This window comes from Cydia pomonella, chromosome 3 (assembly GCF_033807575.1).
Source record: "Cydia pomonella isolate Wapato2018A chromosome 3, ilCydPomo1, whole genome shotgun sequence".
NCBI lineage: Eukaryota > Metazoa > Arthropoda > Insecta > Lepidoptera > Tortricidae > Cydia > Cydia pomonella.
The window spans coordinates 30,162,202-30,179,570 of NC_084705.1; the positions used below are offsets into that span (position 1 = coordinate 30,162,202).

The 17,369-nt window shown below is 45.0% G+C and overlaps 1 protein-coding gene across 1 annotated transcript; it reads left to right on the forward strand.

Annotated features, from left to right (window-relative positions):
* The first annotated feature begins 302 nt into the window (after positions 1 to 302).
* On the forward strand, positions 303 to 11,707 carry LOC133516529 (juvenile hormone epoxide hydrolase-like). Its single transcript, XM_061849514.1, has 10 exons — positions 303 to 513; positions 761 to 861; positions 3,458 to 3,643; positions 4,887 to 5,132; positions 5,944 to 6,096; positions 6,420 to 6,639; positions 7,483 to 7,614; positions 8,021 to 8,255; positions 10,194 to 10,403; positions 11,184 to 11,707. Exons 2-10 carry the CDS (start codon positions 802 to 804, stop codon positions 11,674 to 11,676), a joined length of 1,935 nt encoding a protein of 644 aa, XP_061705498.1. The 5' UTR covers positions 303 to 513; positions 761 to 801; the 3' UTR covers positions 11,677 to 11,707.
* The last annotated feature ends 5,662 nt before the right edge of the window (positions 11,708 to 17,369 follow it).

Genomic DNA, 17,369 nt, shown 5'->3' on the forward strand with positions numbered 1-17,369 from the left:
ATTGCACATTTTTGGCCATTAAAGACTAAGTATTTTTTTGCATTTCAAATATTGTTAAGGATATGCTAATATTCCGTGAAACGGAAACTGATTATCGAAACGAAATCGGGAAGGGTGGCTGTAATAGGCTACAATTAACACCTTTTAACTTATTTATTTAACACCAAGTTTAAGTCATAAAAATTCAAAATTTCCTATAAACCGTATCATAAAAATACAAAAATAAAAAACAGAAAACTATAATTGCGTTTTTATTATTATAAATTGGACATGTAAGCTTATTTTGCAATACATTTTGGAGGTAGGGAGCTAGGGAGGTATTTTTCTCTTCCGCTGACCAGGCAATACTGGGCATGCCATTAAGACTGACACTAGTGACACTTCATCAGCTTCATCTATATACTTGTTTGCAAGTGCGCCGGGTTGATTATTTTTATTTTTCCATAAGTGCAATAACCGAAAGATAAAAGCTATCATTAGCAGCATAATATTCATATTTTACTGAACACTCTGGTAAGATCGATACTGCAGATTTTATTTACTTATACGATGCAAACCCCTGGAGAATGATTTGCAAAAGCCGGCCACAATTGCAAAAATACAACATTGATAAGATAAAAATGAATAAAAACATCATTTAAAAAGCATGTGACTCTTTATCACTGTATAACGTTTTTTTTACTAAAGGGCTTTTTTAGCTTAAACGTTGTTATTAGTCTATAATCATCATTATATTATTATAGCTTGTAATTTATTTCAGAGTGTAACGTTGTGAACAGAAAGGTCAGGAAGTAGGCAAATATGAAGAGTAAGAAAGATAAAGCTAAAAAATCGGCACCAAAACAAGAAAGATCCTTGGCCGTAAGTATTTTTTTTTTCAGTAACATTAGTTTGCCATTTCTTCCCTAAATCAAAGGTTAATGAGATATCTTCACATCACTGATTTAAAATTTTGCGATTTTTACACATTATTAACCCTTTGAATGCTTTATGTCAAACATCAATCAAACGCCAAGATCCCTGGTGCAAAGGATGCTAATGTGTAAACCATACTCAAAAGTGTTTTTGACGTTCAAAAGGTTAACTATAAATTGTTGTTGTTCTAAAGCACCTGCACACAAGCATGTCTTCCTATCTTCAGCTCGCCTTCTGGGCTTGCTGCAACTCAACCCATCTGCTTGTAGCTCACTTAGGACGGACTTAATTGGACACGCTATATATGGTTATAAAACACAGAAAATGGGTTCATGGAGTAAACAACTACTTGTGTGGCAACCATGGGGGGAAGTGGAACAACTACATAAAGGGACTGTGGGGAAGAAGTGGCTCCTGGTCACAAAGAACTGTGATGAGTGGCATAAAATGAAGGAGGCCTACACCTGAAGGGTAGATGTAGATGTAAACTGAATCTTTTGTCAAGGGTGCTTAAGCCACACTGCGTAGCGCAGCATTGTATTTATATAGGAGCATCGTTAATAATGGCATAAGTGCCATTGACAATAAAGTCCCTTTCAATAAATAATGTCACAATTATACGAACAAACAAACAAATCTGTAAAAGACCAATTTTTTCATCACTTTTAGGGCAGTTTAATGAAACAGTAAACGATTTATAATTAAACGAATAACAAATTAACTTTTAATTAATTATTGATTAAAGCACTCTATATTTATACTATTTTTATTAGTATTAAACGCTAACCAAATTTTGGTGGTAACTACTGGAAAAAAAGAATTCCCACATTTTACAAGTGGTAACTACTGGGAAAAAAATGTGGGATTTGGGATTTGAAAAAAATGAGGGAAAATGGGTTTTTTTTTTTACCAGTAGTTACCAGTGGTAAAAGGTGGGAAAAAAATTCCCAGTAGGTACCACTAGTAACAACTTGGTGATAACTAGTGGGAATAACCCAAATCTTTCGGTTTCCTCATGTTACACCATGTATAGCGACACTCAAGGGACTGGACATTTTTTGACGCTATAGAGAATTTTCGTGTAGATAAAGAATCTACAACAAATTATTAGAGTAAAATGTAAATATAGGTACAATACAAACTTAAACTAATTAAAAACTTAAGAATCTATATCTAAAAAGCGGCCAAGTGCGAGTCGGACTCGCGCATGAAGGGTTCCGTACCATTTAAGACGTATTAAAAAAAATCTACTTACTAGATTTTGTTCAACATTTTACCACTTTGGAAGTGTCTCTCGCGCAAACTATTCAGTTTAGAAAAAAATGATATTAGGAACCTAAATATCATTTTTGAAGACCTATCCATAGAAACCCCACACGTATGGGTTTGATGAAAATTTTTTTTTTATTTATATGACGTTTTAAAAAAAAACTACTCACTAGATCTCGTTCAAACCAATTTTCGTTGGAAGTTTGCATGGTAATGTATATCATATATTTTTTTTAGATTTTTCATTCTGTTATTTTAGAAGTTACGGGGGGGGGGACACACATTTTTTCACTTTGGAAGTGTCTCTTGCGCAAACTATTCAGTTTAGAAAAAAATGATATTAGAAACCTAAATATCATTTCTGAAGACCTATCCATAGATACCCCACACGTATGGGTTTGATGAAAAAAAATTTTTTTTTTAAATTTTATGACGTATTAAAAAAAAAACTACTTACTAGATCTCGTTCAAACCAATTTTCGGTGGAAGTTTGCATGACAATGTATATCATATATTTTTTTTAGTTTTTTCATTCTGTTATTTTAGAAGTTACGGGGGGGGGGGGACACACATTTTACCACTTTGGAAGTGTCTCTCGCGCAAACTATTCACTTTAGAAAAAAATTATATTAGAAACCTCAATATCATTTCTGAAGACCTACCCATAGATACCCCACACGTATGGGTTTGACGAAAAAAGATTTTTTGAGTTTCAGTGCTAAGTATGGGGAACCCCCAAAATTTATTGTTTTTTTTCTATTTTTGTGTGAACATCTTAATGCGGTTCATAGAATACATCCACTTACTAAGTTTGAACAGTATAGCTCTTATAGTTTCGGAAAAAAGTGGCTGTGACAGAATCGGACAGACAGACGGACATGACGAATCTATAAGGGTTCCGTTTTTTGCCATTTGGCTACGGAACCCTAAAAAGGGCCCCTGGGGCATAGTGCCAAAGATACTGGCAGCATTTCCTCACTGAATCACAACGCTTATTCGTTGAGTGAGGAAGCTGCCAGCTCTTTTGTCCCCAGTAACATCAACCAGCCGTTTGGCCAAATCTGTAAAAAAGCTCTGAGCCGTCTGGAAAATTGTCTAATTTTCGTTATATAGAGAGAAATGAATACTAAAGTAAATCAATATAGATATCAAATGTTGACATTATAAGAAGTGAATTCTTATATGGAGTTTAAACTCTAGGAAATAACCTTAGTATGAATGATTTAATACATGAACCTAACTGTAAATTAAATTAATAATATTATTGTTTCAGCTAAGATACCTAGTGTTCATAATACTAGCTGTACTCCCCATCCCCGCAGCATACTGTGTGTTCTACATTTTTGCCGGTCAACCCCCTGTGCCGGAGATGGACCTCAAGACTTGGTGGGGTCCGTACCCCATCAGTCAGAAACCTGATGTCTCCATTAGACCTTTCAAAATTGAGTTCTCTGATGTGGTAAGATAATTATTATATCCTTACTTACTTGCTGCTGTGGCGCAGCGACCCGAAGTGGATCTTGGCCTCCAACACCAAAGATCGCCATGCTTATCTGTCCAAAGCCGTTTCTGTCCAGTCAACGGCGCCGAGTTCGCTAAGGTCTTTTTGCACTTCATCTCTCCAGCGGTACCTAGGGCGTCCAGACGGTCTTCGGCCATTTGAAACTCCAGAGTACGTCCTCCAGACAGCACGATCCTCACCCATCCGAGCCATCGGAGTCTGGCGGCTTTCGTTTCTCAAATGATGTTCGGCTCGGACAACAGTAATCTTACTTAAAATAACACTCAATAGAATTACTTTATCAAACAAGACCACTGCATTTATTTGAGTCATGTCCATATTAAGATTTGTACTCGGAATCCTATAACGTGGCACCGTCCATGCCGATTACTGCTAACGAGTCTTTAATATAGAAATCTAAATCATAAATCATCAGTGGCAGCATGTTACACAATACCGTTGGAAAGTTGTAACCAAATGTGACCGCGGCCGGCAAAACAGTCTAACTTTATCGCTTGCCATACCAAGTCATCCATAGGTTATTCGTATAAATATTCAAGCAAATCTCGTCCTTATGACAAGTGACAAAGTGGGAAGTTTTGCCGGCTACGGTTACAAATAAGCAAGACATTGACAAAGAAAGTTCTAGGGACGCTTCACTGTTACAACATGAAATGAGTTATATTATCTATCATATTACTAAGGAAGAGCGGTGTTCCTTAACAGGTATTTCTACTTAACTTACTATACATTACTTTATATTTTATTTTATTTATTTTTTATACTTAAAAGTTTTTGGCAAAAATTTCATTTTTGGTACAAGCTTTTATAGCTGACTGTACTTTTCTTTCCACAAGTAACTAATACTCGTCGAGACAATTCTAAAAACCCCAAACACAATTAGGTTACGTTGTTTTATCACAGAGTTCCTATGGCCACCTCCTGTCTCCATCATCAGATCATCTCGATGGTACCATAATATTGCATTGTCACCCGACTTACATATGTATGCAAATTTCAGCTTCATCAGAAACCGGGAAGTGGGTCAAATTTAACTTGCAAGATTTGATTATAAACAGACAACGGTCAGGTGAAAGTAAATAAAAGCTTGTAATAAAAGTGTGTAAAAAGGGGCTTACTTGTTACAGAATAAATCATTTTTTCATTATAATTTTTTAATTTCTAATTATCTGTGCTTCAGATAGTAAACGACTTAAGAGAGCGTCTGCTCCACCGACGTCCGTTCGCCCCTCCACTCGAAGACGCCGGCTTCACCTACGGCTTCAACTCGGACTTCCTGAAACGCATGCTCGACTTCTGGCAGAACAAGTACGACTTCAAGCAGCGGGAGCAGTTCCTCAACCAGTATAGACAGTTTCTGACTAACATACAGGGCTTGGATATACATTATGTGCATGTAAAGCCGAAGCCTGATGCTGAATTGAAGGTAAGATGGTACAAGAGAGTGCAACATGGCTTGGCAATCATGTCCACTATATTTGAGTGAACAGTGAAATTTATTTCGAATGATACGCCCCCTACTCTAGATTATCTCTGAATTAAAAAAAAAACTACGAATGCGTGACATGCGTGAAAAAAGTTTCCATTTACCGCTATTTGACTTACAGTTTATCTTTTAATTAGTTTTAAGTATAAAATGAATATGTTTTGTTGTTTTTAAAGTAACTATAGCAAAATTTTCGTGTAAAATAAGCAATAAAAATATTTCGGTGACGCCACTACATATCCGCGAGTTCCGCCAAGAGAGAAACGATGCCCCAACGTTGGCTGTAATTTAGGTTAATGAATATATCATAGAAAGTTTATAATATGTGTGTAGATAAAATAGTGTATGTAACTGTATATAATTATACATCAAAATGCTCGTGTGATCCTTTTAAGAAACTCATTTCGTTCGTTTCTTAAACCCACTCGTGTATTTTAATGCGTTTTATTATGTAGCAGTCATATAAATTACTATTAAATTTAAATGGAATTTAGAAAATAACAACATAAAATGACATTACATAAAATACAATGCAAACAAGAAGGAAATAAGAACAAATAATTTAAAATTACTTAAACCTTGTAACCTAACCTTGATTGGATTGAATTGATATGAAGCAAAGGGATAACAATATTTTAGTTACTGAAGTGAAGTTAGTAGCTTATAAAAAATTTCTGACACAAGCTTGCAAAATTTTATCGAACCCAACACCTAAAACTGCATCAAGTTCAAGTATTTGAGTTATTTACAGTCAGTGGCAGTGCCACTACTTCTACTGCACGGCTGGCCCGGTTCAGTGCGGGAGTTCTACGAGATGATACCTAAGCTGACCACGCCGCGAGCCCAGCACGACTTCGTCTTCGAGCTGTTTATCCCCAGCCTGCCTGGCTTCGGCTTCTCACAGGTAAGTGAAAACAAAATTAATGCCCCGGCAATATATAGAATGATGTGGAGTAGGTTAAGTATTCTATGTCGCCAGAATTCTAGCAAGCCTAATACTCTGTATCTTTAGGTATTTAAACAAAATTAAACAAACAATTTGTAAATTTTCGGATAGCTATAACATTTATTGGTTAACCAACCAAATACAAAACCGCCTGGATCTGTTGCTGAATGACCTGACTTTAACCTACATTATTTGGTCATGTAATGATTTCATCTACCCTCAACTGGCTTTTATTTTGAGGCTTATAGTATTAAAATTTTAAAACATTTTTTATTTCCCAGGGCGCCTCAAGAGCCGGCCTGGGCCCAGCAGAAATCGCAGTGGTACTCCACAACCTGATGCAGCGTTTAGGCGTAACGAAGTACTACATCCAGGGCGGAGACGCGGGCCATGCTATAGGGTCGCACATGGCAACATTATTCCCAGAGAACGTACTAGGGTTTCATACAAACTTCCCTGTGCTGACATTCAACCCGTATGCGCATTTTTATAACTTTTTAGGTAAGTACAGTATTCTGGTTACTTTCACGGTGTAATGTGATATGGCATTCTTGTTTGGGGTAAAGTTGTTAGACTAGAAGGTTTACTCCACGACGTAATGCACCGTATAGGCGTGCCGGAGCACTATATCCAGGGCAGAGATGCGAGCCACGTTATAGGTTCGTACAAGGCAACATTGTTCCCGGAGAATGTACTTGGGTTCCATATATACGAACTTCCCTCTGGTAACGTTTAAGTTTTTAGGTAAGTGCAGTATCCTGGTTATTTTCACAGTGTAATGTGATAGCGTTCTAGCACCTAATGCTGTCGCCGTAATCACCTTCAACCCATACGCATCTTCATATAACTAGGTAAATGGTGTCCAGGCGGACAGTAAGAACTCCAGCAATACTTTGACTAATTTATTACGAAGTTCACAATTTGAAATTAAATACAAAAATATGAGAAATTGTCTGTAAGCGCCGTGCGCGCTCCCGAGGTGACTCGCCGCCTGGCTCCTCCCGCGCGAGGGCGCTCGTACAGTGGATTATAAGATACAGCTTATATCATTATCTTACCTGCTCTCAAAATCAATTGAGAAATGCGACCTGTAGAAAATACAGCCGGACTGGCATGCAAAAGCTTCGCGCTCTCTCGGTCAGTCATTGTCATAAGATGATCGCATTCTAGGTTGAAGTCAGCAATACTATTCGCTTAGCACCTTTCCATACAAACTTCTATGCAGAGGGGGTACCTTTTCTCTGCAGCTGAGTAAGACTGAGAGCCTCTGCGCGTGACCTATCTCTTCAAAAATTGTTGTTCTAGTCCTGGTATGACTCAAATAAAATTTAAACGTTGGAACAGGTCAATTTTGGCCCAGCCTCATTGTGGAGCCCGAGCTACAAAGCCGAATGTACCCGTGGGATGAGAAGACCAAATACCTCATCGAGGAGTCCGGGTACATGCACATCCAGGCGACCAAACCGGATACTATTGGTGAGATATATTTCAATCCATTTTTGTTGAGATTAGGTCTATTATTTTCTCTAAGTAAGTCTCAGTCTGCATCCACTTTTGTTCCAAAAATATTTTTTGTTTATAATTTATAATGTATATATATATATATATATATATATATATATATATATATATATATATATATATATATATATATATAAATACAATAGAAATGTATGAAAAGATTGGCCCTTTATTCCACTGTTTCAAACAGCTGTCCGAACAGTGGCGATTAAACACGTAGGTACCTAGTTGATGACTATTTTGTCGGGCATGATGTAGTGATTTTTTTATTGGAAGCCTACTTCTAGCCTCTTCATCGGTGGCAACATTAGCGCTTGCACTCATTCAGTGTCTAAATATACATATATTTTTTACATGACAGGCACGGCCCTGACCGACTCCCCGGCCGGCCTGGCCGCCTACATCCTGGAGAAGTTCTCCACGTGGACCGACCCCACCTTCAGGAAGGCTGGCGACGGCCACCTGCTCTCCAAGTTCTCACTGACGTCCCTGCTTGACAACGTCATGATCTACTGGACTTCGAATAGCATTACTACTTCTATGCGATTGTATGCAGAGACCTTTTCCAAGAAGCAGCAAAGTCTGAGGCTAGATGAGTAAGTATGTTCTTTCCGCCTTCAGGAAATCTATGGCAACCAGTTCTCGAAGTTTTCATTTCCAAATCTGCTTGACAACGTCATAATCAACACCTACTGGGGTTCCAATAGTATTACCAATCCTGTGCGATTGTATGCTGAGACCTTTTCCAAGAAGCAGCAAAGTCTGAGGCTAGACGAGTAAGTATGTTCTTTCCGCCTTCAGAAGATCTATGGCAACCAGTTCTCGAAGTTTTCATTTTCAAATCTCCTCGACAACGTCAATTATAATCTACTGGGCTTCCAATAGCAATAGTATTACCAATCCTGTGCGATTGTATGCTGAGACCTTTTCTAAGAAGCTGCAAAGTTTGAACTGGACGAGTATGTTCTCTATGTAGACCGAACCCTTCAGGAAAGCTATGGCAACCTGTTCTCGAAGTTACAATTGAAAACACTGCTCGACAATGTCATGAAAACATACAATGACTGGGCTTCCAACTGTTGGATATTACAACTTCCGTGCAGCTGCAGGGCTATGCTAAATCCGTCGCTAAGAAGCAACAAAGTCTGAGGCTAGACGAATGAGTATACTCTAAACCTAAAGCTGCGTACGGATAGCGCGTTCCTGAGTTACGCGTAGTCAGGGTACGTTGCCCACGCGTATATTGGATACGCGTATAGCTCCTGTACGGACCGCTGCGAACATGAACGCGAGGTAAATCGCGATCCATAGCGCTACTTCTTTTAATTATTGTAAATCTGCGAACGCGTTGTTATACATTTTGCCGTCCAAATATTGCGTACCCGGACGTGTGCGTCCTCTTTGACGCGTGGCCAAAAACCGACTGACGAGCTGCACGTATGGACATGGCGTTCGAGAACACGCGTATCACGCGCTATCCGTACGCTATTTTTATTTATGAATGTTGGATAAATTTTAAACACCGGTAAAATTCGTTTCAAGTAATAACTTGCCGAATACGGCACTTTTAATTACGTCACGTTATTTCCCTCATCAATTACTGTTTGACCTATGTTTGGCCCAAGGGTTAACTTTTGTACAACGTTTACTGTGCAATAAAGTTTAAATAAAAAAAAACCGGCCAAGAGCATGTCGGGCCACGCTCAGTGTAGGGTTCCGTAGTTACTCTTCCGTCACAATAAGCTAAACTGGAGCTTTTTTTTTTTTATACTACGTCGTTGGCAAACAAGCATACGGCCCACCTGATGTTAAGCAGTCTCCGTAGCCTATGTACGCCTGCAACTCCAGAGGAGTTACATGCGCGTTGCCGACCCTAAACCCGCCCCCCCCCCCCTCGTTGAGCTCTGGCAACCTTACTTACTATACTTTTTAGCTTAAAGTATAGTAAATTGTTAACCAAGGGATGAAACGGTACGATGTGCGATAACTCAAAAACAGCTAAACTGATCATGTCCGCTATAGTTTTCATTTAATATTTTTCTTAAGCTCTACTTCCACGATTTTTTTTCATATTTTTTGGACCTATGGTTCAAAAGTTAGAGGGGGGGGGGGGACACATTTTTTTTATCTTTCGGAGCGATTATCTCCGAATATATTCACTTTATCAAAAAATGTTTGTTGAAGCCACCTGTTAGTTTTGAAAGACCTTTCCAACGATACCCCACACTGTGGGGTTGAAGCAAAAAAAATAATTCACCCCCACTTTACGTGTAGGGGAGGTACCCTCAAAAAAATTTAATTTTTAGATTTTATTGTACGACTTTGTCGGCTTTATTGATTTATATATCCATACCGAATTTCAGCTTTCTAGCACTAACGACCACGGAGCAAAACCTCGGACAGACAGACAGACAGACAGACGGACATGGCGAAACTATAAGGGTTCCTAGTTGACTACGGAACCCTAAAAATGAAATAAATGAGTGTGAGCCCATTGTCTACCATAGGTTAAATTATGCGTCACCTATCCGCAGAGTTCCAACCGTAGTCCCAACATGGGGCATCAAGTTCAAACACGAGCTGATCTTCCAACCCGACCAGTTCCTGAGGCTGAAGTACAAAAACTACCTGCACAGCACCGTGGTAGAAGCCGGAGGGCACTTTGCTGCCTTGGAACACCCTGATATCTTGGCTGATGATGTGTTTGAGGCTGTGGAAGCGTTCCGGCATTTCCATGCGAAGAAGTAAGTAGCTCCTGAGGGTCAAATTCTAACTACCTGAATAGTATGGTGATGGAGGTTGGTGGTCACTTTGCAGTCTTAGAACACCCTGAGATCCTGGCTGATGTGTTTGAAGCTGTGGAGGCATTCCGGCATTTCCATGCGAGGAAGTAAGTCTCGCTTCTAAGGGACAAGTACTAACCACCTGCATAGTATGGTGGTGTAGGCCGGTGGACACTGCAGTCATAGAACACCCTGATATCCTGGCTGAAGATGTTTGAAGCTGTGGCCTCCACAGGCGTTCCAACATTTCCATGTGAGGAAGTATGTCTAGCAAAGCTTGCTTTTATGCTTGGGGGATTTAACGACCGGAGTCGCCTTTAGAAGCTTACTTCTCAAACGTAACGTTGCATTGTCATATATTTGACGTGCCCCTCCCCCACAAAAACTGTTTTGTACAGAAAATTAGACAAGGCGTCTGCGGGTGTAAAAGCCTCCAAGCTTTTAGGTCTTTAACATACTGTCTATTACAGAAACTACTCTTTTCTCTACAAATCTATTACCTAATTATTCTTATCTTCGGTTGTAATTTAATGAAAGGAAATAGTTATTCATTGTACAAGAGGTGGTACAGTCAATCATATCAAATGGCGCAATGACATCAATCTAGTTCCGACTATCAAATTCGAAGTCATTTTTTTTTTACTTCACACCTATGCAATCAGTAACTCTTCGATGATTATACGATGAGGACTTCCACTGCAATCATAATACACTAATAAAATAAATTATTTAATTTTCCAGTAAACCAGAACAAAAACCGAAAACAATCTACGACTTCACAGTAAAAGACATCAACGGCAATAACGTGAATCTCGACAAATACAAGGGCTACGTTTTAATCATCGTCAACGTGGCCTCCCAGTGCGGTTACACCGACAACCACTACAAAGAACTCAACCAGCTATACGACAAATACGCCGAGAAGGGTCTACGCATACTGGCCTTCCCTTGCAACCAGTTCGGCAACCAAGAACCGGGGAGCCTTAAAGATATCCTAACATTCGCTAAAAACAAAGGAGCGAAATTCGATCTGTTTGAAAAAGTAGAAGTGAACGGGGAGAACGCTCATCCGCTGTGGAAGTTTTTGAAAGAAGCTCAAAGCGGAATGCTGACTAATGCTATCAAGTGGAACTTTTCTAAGTTCATCGTGGACAGGAACGGGGTGCCCGTGGAGCGGTTCGGGCCCAGCACGAGCCCGGCGGCGCTGGAGCCGCGGCTGGCGCGCTACTGGTGATGGGTGCTGCCGCTGGAGCGCCTGCGGGCCGGCTGAGGCGGCCCGCCGCGCGGAGCGGGCGCCGCGGCTGGCGCGCTACTGGTGATGGGTGCTGCCGCTGGAGCGCCTGCGGGCCGGCTGAGGCGGCCCGCCGCGCGGAGCGGGCGCCGCGGCTGGCGCGCTACTGGTGATGGGTGCTGCCGCTGGAGCGCCTGCGGGCCGGCTGAGGCGGCCCGCCGCGCGGAGCGGGCGCCGCGGCTGGCGCGCTACTGGTGATGGGTGCTGCCGCTGGAGCGCCTGCGGGCCGGCTGAGGCGGCCCGCCGCGCGGAGCGGGCGCCGCGGCTGGCGCGCTACTGGTGATGGGTGCTGCCGCTGGAGCGCCTGCGGGCCGGCTGAGGCGGCCCGCCGCGCGGAGCGGGCGCCGCGGCTGGCGCGCTACTGGTGATGGGTGCTGCCGCTGGAGCGCCTGCGGGCCGGCTGAGGCGGCCCGCCGCGCGGAGCGGGCGCCGCGGCTGGCGCGCTACTGGTGATGGGTGCTGCCGCTGGAGCGCCTGCGGGCCGGCTGAGGCGGCCCGCCGCGCGGAGCGGGCGCCGCGGCTGGCGCGCTACTGGTGATGGGTGCTGCCGCTGGAGCGCCTGCGGGCCGGCTGAGGCGGCCCGCCGCGCGGAGCGGGCGCCGCGGCTGGCGCGCTACTGGTGATGGGTGCTGCCGCTGGAGCGCCTGCGGGCCGGCTGAGGCGGCCCGCCGCGCGGAGGCGGGCGCCGCGGCTGGCGCGCTACTGGTGATGGGTGCTGCCGCTGGAGCGCCTGCGGGCCGGCTGAGGCGGCCCGCCGCGCGGAGCGGGCGCCGCGGCTGGCGCGCTACTGGTGATGGGTGCTGCCGCTGGAGCGCCTGCGGGCCGGCTGAGGCGGCCCGCCGCGCGGAGCGGGCGCCGCGGCTGGCGCGCTACTGGTGATGGGTGCTAGCCGCTGGAGCGCCTGCGGGCCGGCTGAGGCGGCCCGCCGCGCGGAGCGGGCGCCGCGGCTGGCGCGCTACTGGTGATGGGTGCTGCCGCTGGAGCGCCTGCGGGCCGGCTGAGGCGGCCCGCCGCGCGGAGCGGGCGCCGCGGCTGGCGCGCTACTGGTGATGGGTGCTGCCGCTGGAGCGCCTGCGGGCCGGCTGAGGCGGCCCGCCGCGCGGAGCGGGCGCCGCGGCTGGCGCGCTACTGGTGATGGGTGCTGCCGCTGGAGCGCCTGCGGGCCGGCTGAGGCGGCCCGCCGCGCGGAGCGGGCGCCGCGGCTGGCGCGCTACTGGTGATGGGTGCTGCCGCTGGAGCGCCTGCGGGCCGGCTGAGGCGGCCCGCCGCGCGGAGCGGGCGCCGCGGCTGGCGCGCTACTGGTGATGGGTGCTGCCGCTGGAGCGCCTGCGGGCCGGCTGAGGCGGCCCGCCGCGCGGAGCGGGCGCCGCGGCTGGCGCGCTACTGGGGAGGGGTGCTGCCGCTGGAGCGCCCTGCGGGCCGGCTGAGGCGGCCCGCCGCGCGGAGCGGGCGCCGCGGCTGGCGCGCTACTGGTGATGGGTGCTGCCGCTGGAGCGCCTGCGGGCCGGCTGAGGCGGCCCGCCGCGCGGAGCGGGCGCCGCGGCTGGCGCGCTACTGGTGATGGGTGCTGCCGCTGGAGCGCCTGCGGGCCGGCTGAGGCGGCCCGCCGCGCGGAGCGGGCGCCGCGGCTGGCGCGCTACTGGTGATGGGTGCTGCCGCTGGAGCGCCTGCGGGCCGGCTGAGGCGGCCCGCCGCGCGGAGCGGGCGCCGCGGCTGGCGCGCTACTGGTGATGGGTGCTGCCGCTGGAGCGCCTGCGGGCCGGCTGAGGCGGCCCGCCGCGCGGAGCGGGCGCCGCGGCTGGCGCGCTACTGGTGATGGGTGCTGCCGCTGGAGCGCCTGCGGGCCGGCTGAGGCGGCCCGCCGCGCGGAGCGGGCGCCGCGGCTGGCGCGCTACTGGTGATGGGTGCTGCCGCTGGAGCGCCTGCGGGCCGGCTGAGGCGGCCCGCCGCGCGGAGCGGGCGCCGCGGCTGGCGCGCTACTGGTGATGGGTGCTGCCGCTGGAGCGCCTGCGGGCCGGCTGAGGCGGCCCGCCGCGCGGAGCGGGCGCCGCGGCTGGCGCGCTACTGGTGATGGGTGCTGCCGCTGGAGCGCCTGCGGGCCGGCTGAGGCGGCCCGCCGCGCGGAGCGGGCGCCGCGGCTGGCGCGCTACTGGTGATGGGTGCTGCCGCTGGAGCGCCTGCGGGCCGGCTGAGGCGGCCCGCCGCGCGGAGCGGGCGCCGCGGCTGGCGCGCTACTGGTGATGGGTGCTGCCGCTGGAGCGCCTGCGGGCCGGCTGAGGCGGCCCGCCGCGCGGAGCGGGCGCAAGGCTCAAGAACCACTTTATAAAATACTTGTTTTCTCCGAATTCTATAACAACGCGAACCTTTTAAGAACTTTATTGTAACCTAAAAAAACAGGTTTATTCGACGAGCGACGAAACAGCCCGCCGGTCTCGTCGTGTGCCACGTAAACGTTAACACCGACATAGGAGGAAGCGGTTTTTATTGCTCTAAACCGGTTAATTTGACAAGAACTGTTCTCATAGAAACCGGTTTAAAAAAACAACGGGTTACACTCCGGAAGTGCCGGCAGAAGTGAAAACTTGAATATTAACGTTGTGCATTTTTTATATTTTGGAATGGTTAGGGAATTATTTTGCGCGAATTGCTTTAATTATCATTATAAAAGTACTATCATTTATGGTAAAATACAATATTCATTTATTGCGCTATCGTACACAAACGTGACAATTTATATTACGTTAAAAATTTAACACTTCAGAACTATTACAATTATTTAACATTATAGTATTTTATGCAACAGTTGTATAAGAAGGGTCAAAAAAGGCGAGTGGCGTGAGTTACAATGTGAGCCGAAGGCGTAGGCGAACATTGTAAAGGAATACGCCACGAGCATTTTTTGACCTACTTATACAACGTTGCATACAATATTTTTCCTACGACTCAACAAAAATAAATCTTAATTTAGGTAAACAAAGCAAAAGTATATAGCCAAGACGCGCGAGCATACCTTGTTACGCGCCCGGCCCGCCCCGGGCCGCGGCCGGCCGGTCGGCGACACCTCCTCGTAACTCATGAGGCCCTGGTACTTGCTACTTGCTAAATTAAATTTTTGGACAGTTTTTTCTCAATTTTGGCCACCGTAGCCTACGGAGACTAACAAGCAACGCTAAGCGGTCTTCGTAGTCTATAGGTGTTGCTATATTACGGGTGTCACATGCGTGTTTCTGACTTATGAAGTAATTATTTTTACTATGCAACCAAATTAATATTTTGTAAGTTGGCAGCAATGCACTTAGTTTAAAACTGTATTCGTTTTGGTTTTGTTAGGTTGGTAGCCATTAATCGCAGTAACGTTATAGCGATTAAAAGCATAAGAGCTTTTATGAGGAATAGACAATATAGACTTTTCTTGAAACCTTTTATGTATGTTCTTATATTCGTGTTAATGAATGCATAAATGACAGATAACAGTAGAGGAGTAGGAAAAAAAGTTTATCTCTCAGAAAAACCAACTTACATCCATAATTTCAACGACTCTTACACTATCATCATTACTAGAACCATCATCGCCAATCTCTAAAACTGATATGATAGGTTAATGGTAGCTGAAATAAGAAACGAACAATTTTGATTAAACCAAATTCATTATTTAAAAATTCAATTCACTGGCTTCAATGACATTGTACCAGTTTTTCGATCAGGTCCCGTGTCCGTCCTACGAATTTTCAATCTGACGAATCTGTCGGTCACGTGACCTGACGCGAGTTTAACATTAATTCCCCATCACAAAAAGTGCACAGCGCCGCTAAAGAAGTTTTCACTTCAAAAACGGTTTTTCAAAGAACCCCGATATTAAAAAGTTTTGCGCCAAGTACATGATAACCGGTTTCCGAGCCTTGTGCAAGGCTCATACTATTCGTTGACCCGCCCCGTGCAACCGCGCCAACTAGCGCGCCCTAATACGAATTTATCGACCCAACATACTGATTATCAAACACGAGTAAAAATGTATCATTTTAGAAACTATATTCACGTCGACGGGCGACAATCTGCTCACCGTTGACGATTTCATGTCGTGTAACTTGTATACAAATTTGAGTGCGAGATAGCGAGTCGTATTACGATGTAGCCTTAAGCCGCGTTTTCATGTGTTCTGAGCAAACATTTGTTTTGAGCAAATGTATGCTCGTCCCATTTTTTTTTAATACTACGTCGGTGGCAAACAAGCATACGGCCCGCCTGATGGTAAGCAATCTCCGTAGCCTATGTACGCCTGCAACTCCAGAGGAGTTACATGCGCGTTGCCGACCCTAAACCCCCCCCCCCCCCCCCCCCCCCCCCCCTCGTTGAGCTCTGGCAACCTTACTCACCAGCAACGCAAACGCGTACGTCGTGTTACGCCATCGAATAAATTTACACTAGGGGTATTGAAATTAAAAAAAAATGTGATATATACTAACAATTGCTCTTAGAATAATTGTTTAACATTGAAGCACATTTACTATTGAAGAAAGTGTTTCAATTTACGTGCCAATAATCGCTAACGCTCCGTAGCGGCGCGTAGTCTATCTCTATCACTCTTCCATATTAGTGCGACATTTTCGTTCGCCAACGTTGGCTACGCAGGCTGTTCAGAACACTAAGTGAAAACGCGGCTTTATCAATACAAATAATACTGTCCGATTTTCACCCTTAATCTTATCAGAAGCTCGTACCACGTAATCGGGAAAAGTCATCGTCAAAAGGCTACTATGTAGTCATAATTATAGATTTTAAAAAACCTATAGGGGATTATACTAAGGCCAATTTGGTGTTATTTATAAGTAATATCGTAAAAATATGAAGAATCTCAGGTATCGTCTTGGCTCGTCTCGCTTTTGTCAAGTTCTTAAATTCGTCCCGTTCTGCTTTCGTCACCCATTCTTCATTCGTCACTTTCGTGGGTCGTCTATTTCTTATTCCGGCTCATTTCGGTATTCGTCAACATCTATGGGCATGTTCGATGTTAGTCTATGTTGTTTTCAGACTCACTCGTTATTCGTAAGTTTGTTGTTGGTCCTATTCGGTTTTTGACAAGTTCTTAATTCATCTCATTCTGCATTCGTCACTTTCACTGGTAGTCTTTGTCATCTTTGGTCATATTTGTTGTTTGTCTTTTGTAATGAGCCATAAACAAGAAACTTCATGTCTTCATTTTGGAACATGTTTGAGAAAATATATATTTCAGCAATCTCGGAAACAGCTCTAATGATTTCGAACAAGATTAATAGAGAATGTGACCAACAATGAAATATATAAATTCCAAAAGAGGCGAAATAAGAAAAATACCAACTAAGAATAATACCAAAAACGACAGGACAAATAACGAGCGAGTCTAAAAAAAAAAAAGACTAACATCGAACATGCCCAAAGATGTTGACGAATACCGAAATGAGCCGGAATAAGAAATAGACAAACAACAAAGATTAACAAAGATGATATGGACGACCCATGAAAGTGACGAATAAAGAATGGGTGAGGAAAGCAGAACGGGACGAATATAAGAACTTGACAAAAAACGATTGAGACGAGCCAAGACGATACCCAATTTCACACAGGTAACTATATATTATGTAAGTTAAGTATAATATAAT